General features: G+C 49.9%; 1 protein-coding gene across 4 annotated transcripts in view; it reads right to left on the reverse strand.

Moving 5' to 3' along the window:
- Nucleotides 1-4,561: 4,561 nt before the first annotated feature.
- The window catches only part of ZSCAN20 (zinc finger and SCAN domain containing 20), a 30,345-nt gene continuing 21,204 nt past the window's right edge, over nucleotides 4,562-13,702 (reverse strand). For 3 of the 4 annotated variants that reach the window (XM_028486616.1, XM_007115901.2, XM_028486625.1), the window contains 2 exons: nucleotides 12,166-12,594; nucleotides 4,562-11,591 (listed from right to left, as the gene is read on the reverse strand). In XM_028486616.1, coding sequence (XP_028342417.1) covers nucleotides 10,333-11,591; nucleotides 12,166-12,594 — 1,688 coding nt within the window. In that variant the 3' untranslated portion in view covers nucleotides 4,562-10,332. The remainder of the gene's footprint in view (nucleotides 11,592-12,165; nucleotides 12,595-13,702) is intronic. The other variant, XM_028486633.1, reaches the window with a different exon arrangement.

The raw sequence follows: 13,702 nt of genomic DNA on the forward strand, positions 1-13,702 counted from the left end.
ACATTTCTCCAAAGAAGATATACAGATTGCCAACAAACACATGAAAGAATGCTCAACATCATTAATCATTAGAGAAATGCAAATCAAAACCACAATGAGATATCATCTCACACCAGTCAGAATGGCCATCATCAAAAAATCTAGAAACAATAAATGCTGGAGAGGGTGTGGAGAAAAGGGAACCCTCCTGCACAGTTGGTGGTCAAGGGTGACTCTGAGATGTCTGGCCTGAGCAGCTGGATGGATGGTGATACTCTTTCCTGGGATGAAAAAGAAAGGGGTGGAGGCTGGGGAGCAAGCTTGGGGGAATCGGCCCAGAGCAGAGGCCAAGCAATGAGGTATGCACACCTGGAGCTCAGGAGAGAGCTTAGTGTCCGGATAAGTCGGATTGATGACATCAGAGGTGGTGGGTTCAAGGACAAACGTGGCTGAGCTGGCGTGGCAGAGGCGGCCGTGAAGTCAAAGTCTGCGTGGGCCTCCTGGGGATGTTTGAGTCACCCAGGGCAATGGCAAGAGTTGGGGTGCAGAGGAAGACGCCAGGCAGAGGAGGGAGTCTTCAGTGAGCGCGGGAGCATGTCCAGGGGGTGGGGCTGGCACAGGCAGGGAGAGGCTACCAGGTGATCCAGAGGAATGGGATTCACATCAAAGGAGCAAGCTTCAAAGGACCTCAAGGTTAAGAGTGCAGGCCTTGGAGCCAAACGACTGGATTTGGACTCTGGACTTTCCCATTTAACTAGTTGTGTGTGTGACCCAAGGCAGGTTGTGAATTTGCCTCTGGCACCCAAACAGGCATGATAACATTATCTCCTGGAGTTGTGATGAAGCTGAAATCACATCACCTGCGGTCCTTAGCCGAGTGCCTGGCTCTTGGGTACTGGACAAATGTGAGCCTTTAGAGCTATTTGTTCTCAGTGATTGGTCACATGCATAAGGGAGAAACAGAAGTGATGATCTGGAGGCAGCAGCAAGGAATGAGGAGGCCAGCAGCCCTACCTCCCCAGCGAGAGGAATTCCACGAGCAGGAGAGCAGCCTGCCTGAGAGGGCTGAGGGGGCAGGGTCCTCTGAGAACGGCAGGCTCCTCTGAGAACGGCAGGCTTGCACAAGGCGGGCGGTGCAGCAAGGGCTAGGTGAAGAGGAGGTGGAGGCTCTAGGGGTTGGTCAGTGAGGAGCAGGATTTCTAAAGGGCTGTATGGACAGGTTGGGGGAGAGCAAATGTCTGAAGAGGTTGGAGCCTCCCAGGGCATAGAGAGGTTGATCGGTAAAATCAGCGATGTGAGAAGGGGCCTGGCAGAGGTGGCCCTGACCCTGGGCACTTTAGCCTCAGAGAATTCAGCTACGGTCATTTCTATTCTATGGGCAGCGAGAGGAGGCCCAGGAGAGGCTGTGGAGCAGCAGCCGCCTGAGAAGCGCACAGCAGAGGGCGAGGAACAAGAGAACTGAGTCGGGTCAGTCGGCACTCTGGGACGGGCAGCACTGGGTGGACTTTGGCCCTGTGTATGTGGAGCAGCCAATGAAATCCTCCTCCCACATCCCAGAATCCCACAGAGACCACGAGTAAATCAGCGTTGGAAAGCGTCTGCTGGAAATGGCCAAGGGTCTTTATCTTCAGCGGGGCCAAGGGAGTGGGAAAGGTGCTCACCAGCGGCCAGTGGCCTTCCTTTTAATGCCCTGTATCCTAACCACCTGCCTTTTGGCTATTAAGTAGAGAGAGCACTGAAGCAATATGAGGAAGCCTGCTTGAAAGGCATCTGCTATTCTATCTCTTTGTTCATTGGATCAGAGACTTCTGGACAAGTTTCTGTTCTGAGCCTTAGGTTCCTTACCTGGAAAATGAGCATAACATCTTCTCTTGAAATCTTCACATGAGTAGATTTCAATGGGATAAACTCCAAAAAGATTTTGAAACCTGAGTTGTGACATATAGGCTGAAACTGTGACTTTGACTTCTCTCCTTCAACCTATTCCAGCTTCAGAAGCTTCTTCCCGGTTCCCAGCATCCAGACTCAGCTTTGCTCAGTTACAGCGCACTGAGGAGGTCAGGTGTGCTACTGCTTTCATCTGGGGCACACGGCCCATCATTCAGTGGCCTTCCTGACAAGAGCAATAATGGGGCCATTTAAGGCCCTGGGCTTGCCATAGAGGTAGATATAGGGGCAACAGGTATGCCTTTCATGCTTCTCATGCGATACCTGGAGGGTGACCTCATGCCTGTGCACAAGCCTGGCCGTGCCTAACCAGCTTGACCTTATGCAGAAGACCCCGCACTGATGTGGATCAACAAACCTGGATCCTAGTCCAAGTGCTGCTACATTTGCCTGGTGACCATGTACAAGCCTCTGGGATCTGATTTCCTCACCGATAAAATGAGGCTTTCAGGGGTCTTTTCTAGTTCAAATGCCCTAGAACCATGCTGTGTAGTAGAAATATAGCGCAAGCCACAAATGCAAGCTGCATGAGCACTTTAAATTTTTCTAGTAGTCACATATAAAAGCAAAAAGGAACAGGTGAAATTAATTTTAATGATATATTTTACTTAACCCGATATATCCTAAATATCATTTCAAGATATAACCAAAATAAAAAATATTGAGAGAGTTTGCATTTTTTCACATAAGTACTCAAAATCTGGTGTATATATTACACAGCTCAACACATCTCAGTTCAGACTAGCCACATTTGGAGGGCTCAGTAGCAGGTGTAGCTGGTGGCTACCATACAGGACAGCGCAGCTGAGAACGCTCGATCTCGGTTAGTATGGAGTCTGGATCACAGGAGGATGGAACAGGGGAAGGATAGAGCTCACGGACCCAAGCAGCCCAGCCCTCCATTTCTAACTTGGGAACCATGAAGAAGCTGCCTCCCGCTTCCCTGCTTCCCTCGCCCTCCCCTGCTGCAATTCCTGCTCCTCCCTGTTCAGTTCTGCCTGCCCATCCCCCACCTCACTCGCTGGACACCCAGGATAGCCCACCCCCATTTCTACCTCTTACCCTTCCTCTCTCCCAGTCTCGGTTGCCTCCTCCCCTGCCTGCCCCTTTGCTCCTCTTCCCTTTCTGTTTCTCTGCCCTCCCCATACACCCACCATCCTTTCCGACTCGCTCCCTCCACCCTCAGTCCTTCCTTTGACCTTGACCTGGCTCCTCCCTCAAGCTGCTTGAGCCTTGTAACCATCGGATCCCACACGCCTCCTCTTCAGACCTCAACCGCAAGGATGCCCGGACCTCACCTGGTGATTCCCACTGCTTAGCTGGGGACCAGGTGCCCTGCCAGGCAGATTCCTGGCTCGGCCTAGAACTTCTGGCAACAGGAGCACCCAGCAGCCTGTGGACGTGAGGCCAACAGAGAGCCGGCCCAGCCCACACGCATCCCCTCAGGCAGGGTTTCTCTCCTAGTAGTACCTTCTCAGTCGTGCCGGCCCTGGCCAGCTCTCTGTCAAGATCGATAAAAGAGCTCCTGTCTCCGCCCCGGTGGGCTGGTCAGCCCTAGTGGACCCCAACGTTTGTAACTGACCTCTGGGCCCTGCTAATGGCAAGAGAATGACAATGAGTTATCTATGGCCTCTGTCCTGTCTCCAGGAAGGCCAGCCCTGTGGCTCTGGTCACTGTTGGAGCAACTGCTGAAGAGAAGTTCCATGAAAACCTGTAAACAAGAGCTAGAACTTCTCCTCCAGGGAGACCATGACTCATTTTCTCCCAGGTCTCATCTTTGTCCCAAGATGTACAGAACATCAATGCATTCCAACCACTACTAAACCTACACTTGACATTCTGACTCCTACAGGAAGAAACAGTTTCCTGTGGATTCTGATCAAAGGTCAAGACAAACTCTGAAATAGCACTCTCTTTCTCTAATTCACGATCAGAATTCAAGGATAACAGAGTCTAAAAGGCAAAGGGTTGCCTATACCCTGTTCAACCAGGATCAAAGTGTAAAAGTTTACAAAGGAAACCTCAACCTTAAACTACAATGTCTTCTGGACGTTACTAGAAGTGGAATGGGTGGAGGAAGGAGGGGAAAGAACCCCCCTAAAGACCCTCCAGCTCTTCCCTCTTTCTCAAGTATGAAGTGTGTCAGCTCTGGTCCTGAACAAGGAAGCAAATTGGGAATCAGATAAGATTCAGCCCTCTGGGAACACCTTCCTTTTCATCCATCATCACCCTTATGTTATTTAGGTCCCAGACACCTCAGACTCCCCAGCACAGAGACCCTGGGGCACACAGCAAAGTAGATGTGTGAAGAAGGCCAGCAGGCGAAGGAGCAATCTGTTATGGACAAAAAGCAGACTCCTGCGTTGCATATATCCACTCATGGCTGAAGAGCCACAGAAAACAGTGAAAGATGGCAGTTCACCATAAGGGGCGTGAGATCTTGGGCCCCAATCCTCCCTGATGGTCTCATTGTGTCCCCCTGATTTCCCACCTCCTCCTTTGCTCCACGCTTTTAGTGTAACCAGCAAGATGCCAGAAGAACCCAAGACAAGTTCTTTTTTATGGTTTGCAGTTCAATTAATATAATTTATTAATTTATCAGGTCATTTCATCCCAAAATAGGATGTGACTTTTTTTAAGAGATGTACATAATATCACAGGAAGAAGAAAATAATAAAGGATCGGGAAGTGAAAACAAAGCCAAATAAAATGAAGGCAGGGGTTGATGCACAAATGGAAAATCAAAAGAGCCTGTTGTGTTTTTAGACTTGGACCTTAAATCTCTGCGCCTCCTAGTGGCCAAAATTTAATCCATTTTAATGCCATAGTCACTAACAGGGAACGAAAATCAATCACAAATGTCTAAGAAATTAGTTGCTCAAGAAAGGTCCCTGAGATAACACCACTGTTTTCTCTTCCCCCAACCAGGACACGCCGGATGGGTTTAGCGTGACCTTCAGCCCAGGTAGCCTCACCTCCTCCGTCTATTTCTGGGCAACTGCAAGGAGTGGGGTTGTGTTAGGGACTTCGTATGTGATCCTGAACAAGCCCTTACCGGGTGCTGTCCGTAGAGGGTGCTCCTGGCCTGGCACCCTGGGTGCAGTCTGCATGCAGAGCTCCTCACCACTGCCTCCAGAGCAGCCCCTTGACCCACCTTCTGCTGGTCTCTACCGCCTCTAACTACGCAGAAGCGACTCTGTGGTCTTTGAATTCCCCAAAGCACTAAAGCCAAGCTGTGTTCTGTGCAGAAGGAGGGAGAAGACCCCTTTCCCCTCTGTGTCACACTAGCTGTCTGGCACCAAAGTAGGGCTCCCTGACCCCCAGTGACTCTCAAGAGATTCCAGTGACCACAGCTCCGTCAACCCCTGCCCGTGGCTCCTCTCCTGCTTGAGCTCAGATGGACCCATAAAGCCGATCCAGAAGTAGCCTTAGCTGTAGACCTGTTTTCTTCATCTTGCCTCCCATGGCCCTCATCCTCTGGATGGCAAGATTATGGGGTATTTTCCTACAATGAAAATGTGAAAAATAAACGTGACTATAGAAACTATAGAAAGAAGCACAATGTAACGGCAGACCAGATCAGAATCATCTTCACACGCAAAGAGGATCACTAGCCATGCCCTGACTAGAAAATCGATCCCTAGTGAGTTTCGGCAAAATGGTCTCATTGGATTCTGGCCTTGACTTAACCTAGTGGCTCCCAGGACAAAGCAGCTCTCTGCCTTGAGAAGTGGGAGAACCGGCTGCAGGCTGAGAAGAAGAGGGGCTCTTGAGCTCTCTGCCTTCCCTCCCAGCAGCATAGGCTAGGGTCACTGGGGTTCATGACAAGGACCAGGGGAGCGAGGCCCCAGAGGGAGATGAGGTTATCTTTCTGCCACAGGGTTGGCTGGGGGAAGTCACAGTGAGGTGAGAAACTCGACACCCCAAAAAACTGCATTTGGAAGTCATTCCAGATTTGCCTAAAACCAGAGTGAGGGGGGAAGTGGTGCTAAAGATAAGGTGGTGGTAATACTGATGTTGGGAGTGTGCAGAGAGAACCAGCCACGGGCGGCGGGAGAAGACAAACGTCTGTCACCCTCGACCCCAAAGCCCAGCCTGAACCCCACCTCACCGGCAAAGCCTTCCTGACCTCCCACTACAGGCAGAACTAACCTCTTGTAGGCAGTGACAGGGGCTTAAGATGGGCGTTTGCTGCTAAGAGGCAGAGGCTAAGGGACATCCAAAGGAAGGGTGGGATCAAAATTGAGGTCAGGTGATGTTTCACTTGATTCTGAGTCTGTTCAGAAAAAGACTTTCTAGGCCGCTGGGCAACCACAGCCCAACTGGAAAATGTCCTTAGAAGTGACAGCGTGTGTCTGGGGGTCCATGTCTGGATGTGCACATCTTGCTGGGCGGAGGCGGCTTTCTGTGAGCCCAAGTGTGCACGTGAACGCCCGTGCTGAGCGGTGGACCAAGAGGCCGGAGGCAGCAGCGGGTGGACACGGGGCTGGAGGGCCCAGGAGGGACCCAAGTAGGGCTGGCCGCCAGGCCACCTGGAAGTTATCAGCATCTACACAGCGGTAAACATGCAAATGGAACGGAGTGTATGGAGAAGCAGGCCTGGGCCCCAAGGCTGGGCTACAGAGACCCAGGGCGGCCTGGGGGACGAGACTGCCTGCCACCCACACGCACCCCAGACGTCACTACATTCATACTTCAAAGCCTCCGCACCCCCGGCCCCAAAGGGTGTCACTCTTCTCCACAGACTGACTAAAGGGAGTCTTTTCTGCAGCCCGAAGCTGGAGAGCCATCGCCACTGCGGGCCCCAGACAGGATGAGGCAGGGAGAACCCAGGGGACCCGGCTGCTACATTTTCCAGCACGGGAGGACCGAGTTGCCTGACTCCTTCAGGCTGGGGGCTGGGGGACACGTTAAAGCTGAGGCAGCCAGGACCGTGCCTTCAGCAGCTGGGGCCAAGGCCCACGAACAGAAACGGGTATCTAAAGCAGCCTGGTCCCCCCTTTCCCTGCCGCTACCTTAGGGTCTGCTGCCTGCTGAGGAGTCTGTGGAATGAGTCTTGGTGGTGCCCTTTAGTCACCTCTAAGGAGCCAATGCCCCTCCTGGGGTGGAGGGTACAGAAATCAAGGAAGGAGATGCAGCTCACACAAAACACCTACCCAGGGAGGCAGGTACCGCTTCTGTCTCCCATGACCAGGATCTGACCTGTGGCCACGCAGGCTGAGAAACCGCCCATTCTGCAGAGTGAATCTACTTCCCAAGAGCAGACTGACGGTAACAAGGCTCGGGGTGTGTCAAACCAGATGTCGGTTTATTTGAGCAGCAAAGACCTGTTGGAGGATGTCTGGGTGCCCTGGCAGAGTGATGGGTCGGGCCCCAAACATGGAAGCCACCTGAAAGGGAACTTCTTCCAAAGGAAGAGTCAGGTACACAAGGAGAGAAGGTCCTCCTGGGCCACTTTCTCTCCTGGCCCACAATGCCCTTGATTTCATGACTGAACCTGAGTTACAAGAAAGGACCAATAGGTAATAAACATCAAAACTGTTCACTTGAGAACATGAGACACCAGCACACTTCCAAGAGCAGGGGAACAGGTGATGCTTGGGAGGGGAGAGAGCCATTATCTCACTTTTACACAGAGCTCAGCTTGGCTTCTACAGGGAAGGTTCCAGGAAATTCAGAACTACATTGAGAATTCCGGTGTCAGCAGCGATTGAGGCAGTGTCCGAAAGTTGGCTGGAGTGCACAGGAGGTGGTGGGACTGGGGGGTAGTCTAGATCTCCTCTGAGGGGCATCTTCCTCTACACGTGGTGCTTCTCCAGTTCTGTCCCGGGCCCAGCCTTTCTATGACTTGAACATGAAGGTAACTCCCAAGCATACAGATAACTCTCTAGTCCTAACCTCCCCCCAGCTTCAGGCCCAGATATCCAAATGCCTGCTGCGTATCGTATCGCCTGTTGGATGTCCCTAACCAAAATGCCCTAAATTAAACTTCTGCTCTTCTGCCCTCCTGCCCTATCTGCACCTCCTCCTGTGATCCCAGTTCTGAATGACGGCAGGCTCCACCAGCCACCCAGCCATCCTGGCTTTCCTCTGCTGTCCTCAATTCTGCCTGCGGAACCTCTCAAATCATCCCCTCCTCTTCAACATTACCCCTGCTCTAGTTCAGACCCTCACGTTTAACTGGAATATTGCAACAGTGTCCCAACAGGCTGTCCTAACTGCAGCATAGCCAGGTTCCGTTGAGCTATTAGGTTTCAACAACGCGCATCTGACCATGTCTCCCTCGGCAGCCACGAGGTCCTCCATGACCCACCCCCGCACCCTTCCAATCTGAGCTCCTAACACTCCTCACCTCCCGTTTACACCCCAATAGAGCCAAGAAGTTATGGTCCCAGCCCCACCCTGAAGCCATGCTATTTCACACCACTTGGTCTTTCCCTGGACCTCCCTTCCCTTCCTCCAGGATCCTTCCTCTTGGCTCAGGTGGTCCCCTACCCACCATCCTACTGTTGCAATTACTGACACCTGGTGGTTCATAGCCAGGGCTCACTCACGGGCCCTGCTCCTCAGAGATAAGGTGAGCCAGGAGAGGTAAACTGGGAAGGGGGTGACAGGCAGTGATCCGAGGTAAGCAGGTTCTGGGAAGCCGAGGAAGGGACTAAGGAGTGATAAGCGTCGGTGGGAGTGCCAATCTCCCCACTGAGTGCTTCACATGCAGAGAGTTCCACTCTTCAAGGTTCCCTCACATCTACTATCTAATAGTACTTCCCAAGTTGATGAACGAGCCAGGGTATGAACGGCATTCCCAGTATCATAGGCGCGTGTCAGGAGAGGGATGCTCCTTTAAAATCCTTTGGAAACCATAGTCCTTGGCCAACATTGTTTAACCCTCCTGAGGAGAAATCCTGGAGGCCAAAGCGCTGCGAACTAGGAAACCATCCTGTGTGAACCTTTCTGATTGAGCCTGTTGGAGCTGGAGGCAGGTCTTTACGGCCAACATTTAGACAGCACTGGGTAGGTCTGGGCCGAGATGGCTCAGAGTAAGAGTGCACCATGAACCTGGACTAAGCAATAGCCTTCAAAGCCCCCTCCGCGGCACTCCACACACACCGCTCCTTCCACCCCCCTTCTGCCTCAGCCTTGGCGCAAAGCTTCTGCTGTGCATGGAGGGAAAGGGCCAGGGGGCCAACACACCAGGGTGAGTGAGCACTGGCCAGCGAGCCCAGGTTTCTTAAGGTTCAACCTATGATCCAGCCAAGTCTAACAAGACGCAGGGCTGACCCCCTGAGAAAAAGGGAAATTCTTAAAAACCCCATTTCCTTAGCCAAAACTGTATCTCATTGGAAGAAACATCACTTTGGCTACATTATTGTTCCCAATCTCAACTCACCTCTGTCTCTCACCCATATTATTGTGAAGATGGAAATTCACATCAAGTGCTTTGATGAGAGCTCAGCCTTGCTCAAAGCACATTGCCAACTGTGAACATCCCCAGTCCTTCAATCTTTGGGGCTTCTCAATGTCCATATTTGTTAAAAACAGAATTCATAGGGAATTTTAACAGAAAATGTGGTCTACAAAGTGCTTTGGCACCTGCGTTACCTGCCCCAATGTGAAAGGGGATTCAGTGAAGCGGTGAGAGCACCTCAGGCCCTAGAGACAGAGCTGGTTGAATCCTGCCTCTGCCATTTTCATATGTGTGACCCAAGCAAGTCACTTCTCTCTTCTGGGAAATGGGGAAAATATTAGTACCTCCTGGGGCTGCTGGGAGGAGTAAATGAGATGATGTATACAAAGTGCTTAGCACAGAGCCTGCTGAAGAGCTCGACAGATGCTGGCTACTTTTGCTATTATTAATAATGACCAAGTAATGATGTCACTGTTGTTTCTACCCTTTGATAAGCTCATGGTGGCCTGCTCTAGGCCACTGATTCTCAATTATGCCCCCATCACTGGAGAGTCTCAAAGTTCTCCCAGGAGGTTACGCCCCGACGGAAAATGGCCATGTATGAGAATTTGCCAACGTACACCGATGGGGCATGTGTACATGTGGACGGTGTGAAGGCACAGCAAGGTCTAGAATCACTGCTCAGCATCACTGATTTACCTCTAATCCCCTCAGTTACCAGTCTGGCTCAAACACTGATAAAGCTCTTACACGACAGCAAATATAAGGGCAGCCTGAGGATTGTGTGGGGTTTTTTGCAGGAGAAAAAACACATTACACTTAAGAAAAGTGCCTTCAAATCTGGATCCTTAGCATTTGTAATTCACTTCCGAATTACCTGGACTGTACCAAGGTAAGTTCCCCAGGTACACACTAATCTTAAAAATTGGGACAGTTTCTTTCTAGCATACGTCTTAGGATCTTGGGAGATTTAAATATATGTTTTTCTCTTTTGTCTCCTATGACGCCTTCCCTCCTGCATGGGTTCTCCTGTGGGCACTGAAGTGGGAGCTGTTGTTGAAATCTTTGCCGCACTCCGTACACTTGTAGGGTTTCTCCCCGGTGTGGATTCTCTGGTGAATAATAAGACTGGAGCTCTGGTTAAAGCATTTCCCACACTCTCTACACTTATAAGGCTTCTCTCCTGTGTGGATTCTCTGGTGGGTAATGAGGTTGGAACGGTCACGGAAGAACTTCCCACACTCGAGGCATCTGTAGGGCTTCTCTCCTGTGTGCACCCTCTGGTGTGTGATAAGCTTGGAACGCTCCCCGAAGCATTTCCCACAGTCTGCGCACTCATACGGCTTCTCCCCAGTGTGGGTTCGCTGGTGGTTGGCCAGCGTGGAGCTCTTACTGAAGCTTTTCCCACATTCGGCACATCCATATGGTTTCTCTCCGGTGTGGATTCTTTGGTGACTGATGAGGGCAGAACTCTTGGAGAAGCTTCTTCCACATTCGGAACACTGATAAAGTTTATCCCCTGAGTTGGTGCTTTGCAGTCCAGGAGAATTCAAGTTCTTACTGGCACTTTGAGTTTGTTCTCGAGATGTCTCCTCTGTTGAGTTCCTCCAGTGAGCACTAAAGGATGGGCTCTGGCCAGAGTTTTTCCCAGGCTCACCACAGTGATCAGGATTTCCTCCCAAGTGGATTCTCTGATGTTTCAGAAGGTTTGAGCTCTGGGCGAAGCTTTCCCAACATTCCCCACATTTATAGGGCTTTACCCTCGTGTGCGTTCTCTGGTGGGTGATGAGATTGGAGTGGTCACTAAAGCTTTTCTCACATTCAAGGCATTTGTAGGGCTTCTCTCCAGTGTGGATTCTCTGATGGGTATTGAAGTTGGAGCGGTCACTAAAGCTTTTCCCACATTCAAGGCATCTGTAGGGCCTCTCACCTGTGTGTATCCGCTGGTGGGCGATTAACTGCGAATTCCGGCTGAACCTTTTCACACATGTGTCACACTTGAAGGGTTTCTCTGCAAGGTACAGGCCTTGATGATCGATGAGTTTTTCTAAGTCCTCTTCAGAAGAACATTCTTCCCACTGATACTGGGATGGATTTCCCCACTGCCCTTTACCTTCATTTTCATTTTCACTATCTTCCCCCCAATCATGAGAGTAGCAATCATCCTCTGCAGTACACTTTGATAAGGCTCCAGGAAAATCTTCAAAAATGTCCTGCTCTGAAATCTGGTCTTCATCCTCATGCCTCATCTCAAAACCTGAAAGAATGGACAGAAATGCATTCATTAGTTAGTGTCTATTTATACATCTGGATCTTGTGTCTTGTGAATTTGGCTAACATGAATTTGTACTTATATTTTATATCTCACAGCTTATAAATGTGACTAACATGAAATTGATCAAGTTTCAGTGCACACATACATTTCTGACTTGTAAAGCCTAGGAACAGAGTTTGGGACATGCTAACTCCACCAAGGGAGCTGTAAGCCCCAGCCCAAGCATCCAGCTGTCAGTCTCCCTGGCCAGCTACCCTATCCCACTACTGAACAATGAACACTTTCTTCTCCTGGTACATTCAGTACGGCCTATGTCACATGAGATTGAATAAACTCTGTAACTGCCCAGATGAATCCAAGTAAAATCTAGACTGACTGCTTTTCTTATTTAGGGGATTACACTAAGCTAGAGACTGGATAATCTCAGCGAAGCACAATTCCTTAACTTATTCAATTTCATTCTCTCTTTCAGTTCAGAGAAAAGAAATGAGCCTGGCTTCCACACTCTCTCTGCATGCTTGCAGATTTTGTGGACATCTAATTATTCCAAGCTTACCAGTGTCTGGGGTTTTAGGACCTGGGGTTGGAGGTCTGACGGCATCTTCACCTGCCATTTCATCCCAGGCCTCCTGGTTGACAACCTGGGTACCACTCTCCCCAGAAGTAGGAAGACCCACTGCCTCCTTGCTGGTCCCCATGTCTCTAACCGCAGTCCGAGCCCTCATCAGCAAGTCCAGCTCCTCATAGAAGGGGCAGGTCCCAGGTGGGTGGCTGCTCTTGGCTTTTCGGTAGCTTCGAAGGAGGTTTTTGAATCTGTAGCGACACTGTTCCAGGGTCCGCAGGAAGCCCTGTGCACACAGCCGCTCTGCAATGGCCCGGTACACCTGGCTGTTCTGGTGACAAGTGCGAAGCTTCTCAGAGAATGGGGACTCACTGAGAATGGTCAGGAAGGCCTTGGTCTCCTCGTAGCCCCAGTGCACACCTGCTGTCAGGAGTGAAGAGTTCAGAATTGAGAGACTTGATGAGATTTGCCTAGGTCATCAGGGATTGGGGTCACCTGCCCTGCTAAACACCTAGACACTTTGGAAATCGTCCAGGTGCCTGGCACACCAGCAAAGAATATACCCTTGTGTTTTTCAAGGCTGTGCCAGGGCTTCCTATCCCCACTCCCTTCTAAGAGACTCTATTAACATTTAAGAGTCTTGGCTAAAGGGGAGGATTTAAGTGGCCTTATGATACCAGTTGACCCATGTCCCTGGCTTCAGCTGATTGGTTCAAGGAAAGGGCTGTAACTGAGATACAAGACACTGTCTCTATACCCATTCAATACATGTGCTCTACTTTATTTATTTATTGGGATTTTTATTGGTTTTTAAAATTTTTATTTATTTTTTTATACACCAGGTTCTTATTGGTTATCCATTTTATATATATTAGTGATTACATGTCAATCCCAATCTCCCAATTCATCCCCCCACCACCCCCCACCACCACCACTTTCCCCCCTTGGTTCTCTGCATCTGTGTCTCAATTTCTGCACTGCAAACCAGTTCATCTGTACCATTTTTCTAGGTTCCACATATATGCATTAATATACCATATTTGTTTTTCTCTGACTTACTTCACTCTGTATGACAGTCTCTACATTTATCCACATCTCTACAAATGACCCAATTTCACCCCTTTTTATGGTTGAGTAATATTCCATTGTATATATGTACCACCACTTCTTTATCCCTTCATCTGTAGATGGGCATTTAGGTTGCTTCAATGTCCTGGCTATTGTAAATAGTGTTGCAATGAACATTGGGGTGCAAGTGTTTTTTTGAATTATGGTTTTCTCTGGGTATATGCCTAGCAGTGGCATTGCTGGGTCATATGGTAATTCCATTTTTAGTTTTTTAAGGAACCTCCATACTGCTCTCCATAGTGGCTGTATCAATTTACATTCCCACCAACAGTGCAAGAGGGTTCCCTTTTCTCTACACCCTCTCCAGCATTTGTTGTTTGCAGATTTTTTGATGATGCCCATTCTAACTGGTGTGAGGTGATATCTCATTGTAGTTTTGATTTGCATTTCCCTAATAATTAGT

This window comes from Physeter macrocephalus, chromosome 3 (assembly GCF_002837175.3).
Source record: "Physeter macrocephalus isolate SW-GA chromosome 3, ASM283717v5, whole genome shotgun sequence".
In the NCBI taxonomy this organism is placed as follows: Eukaryota; Metazoa; Chordata; class Mammalia; order Artiodactyla; family Physeteridae; genus Physeter; species Physeter macrocephalus.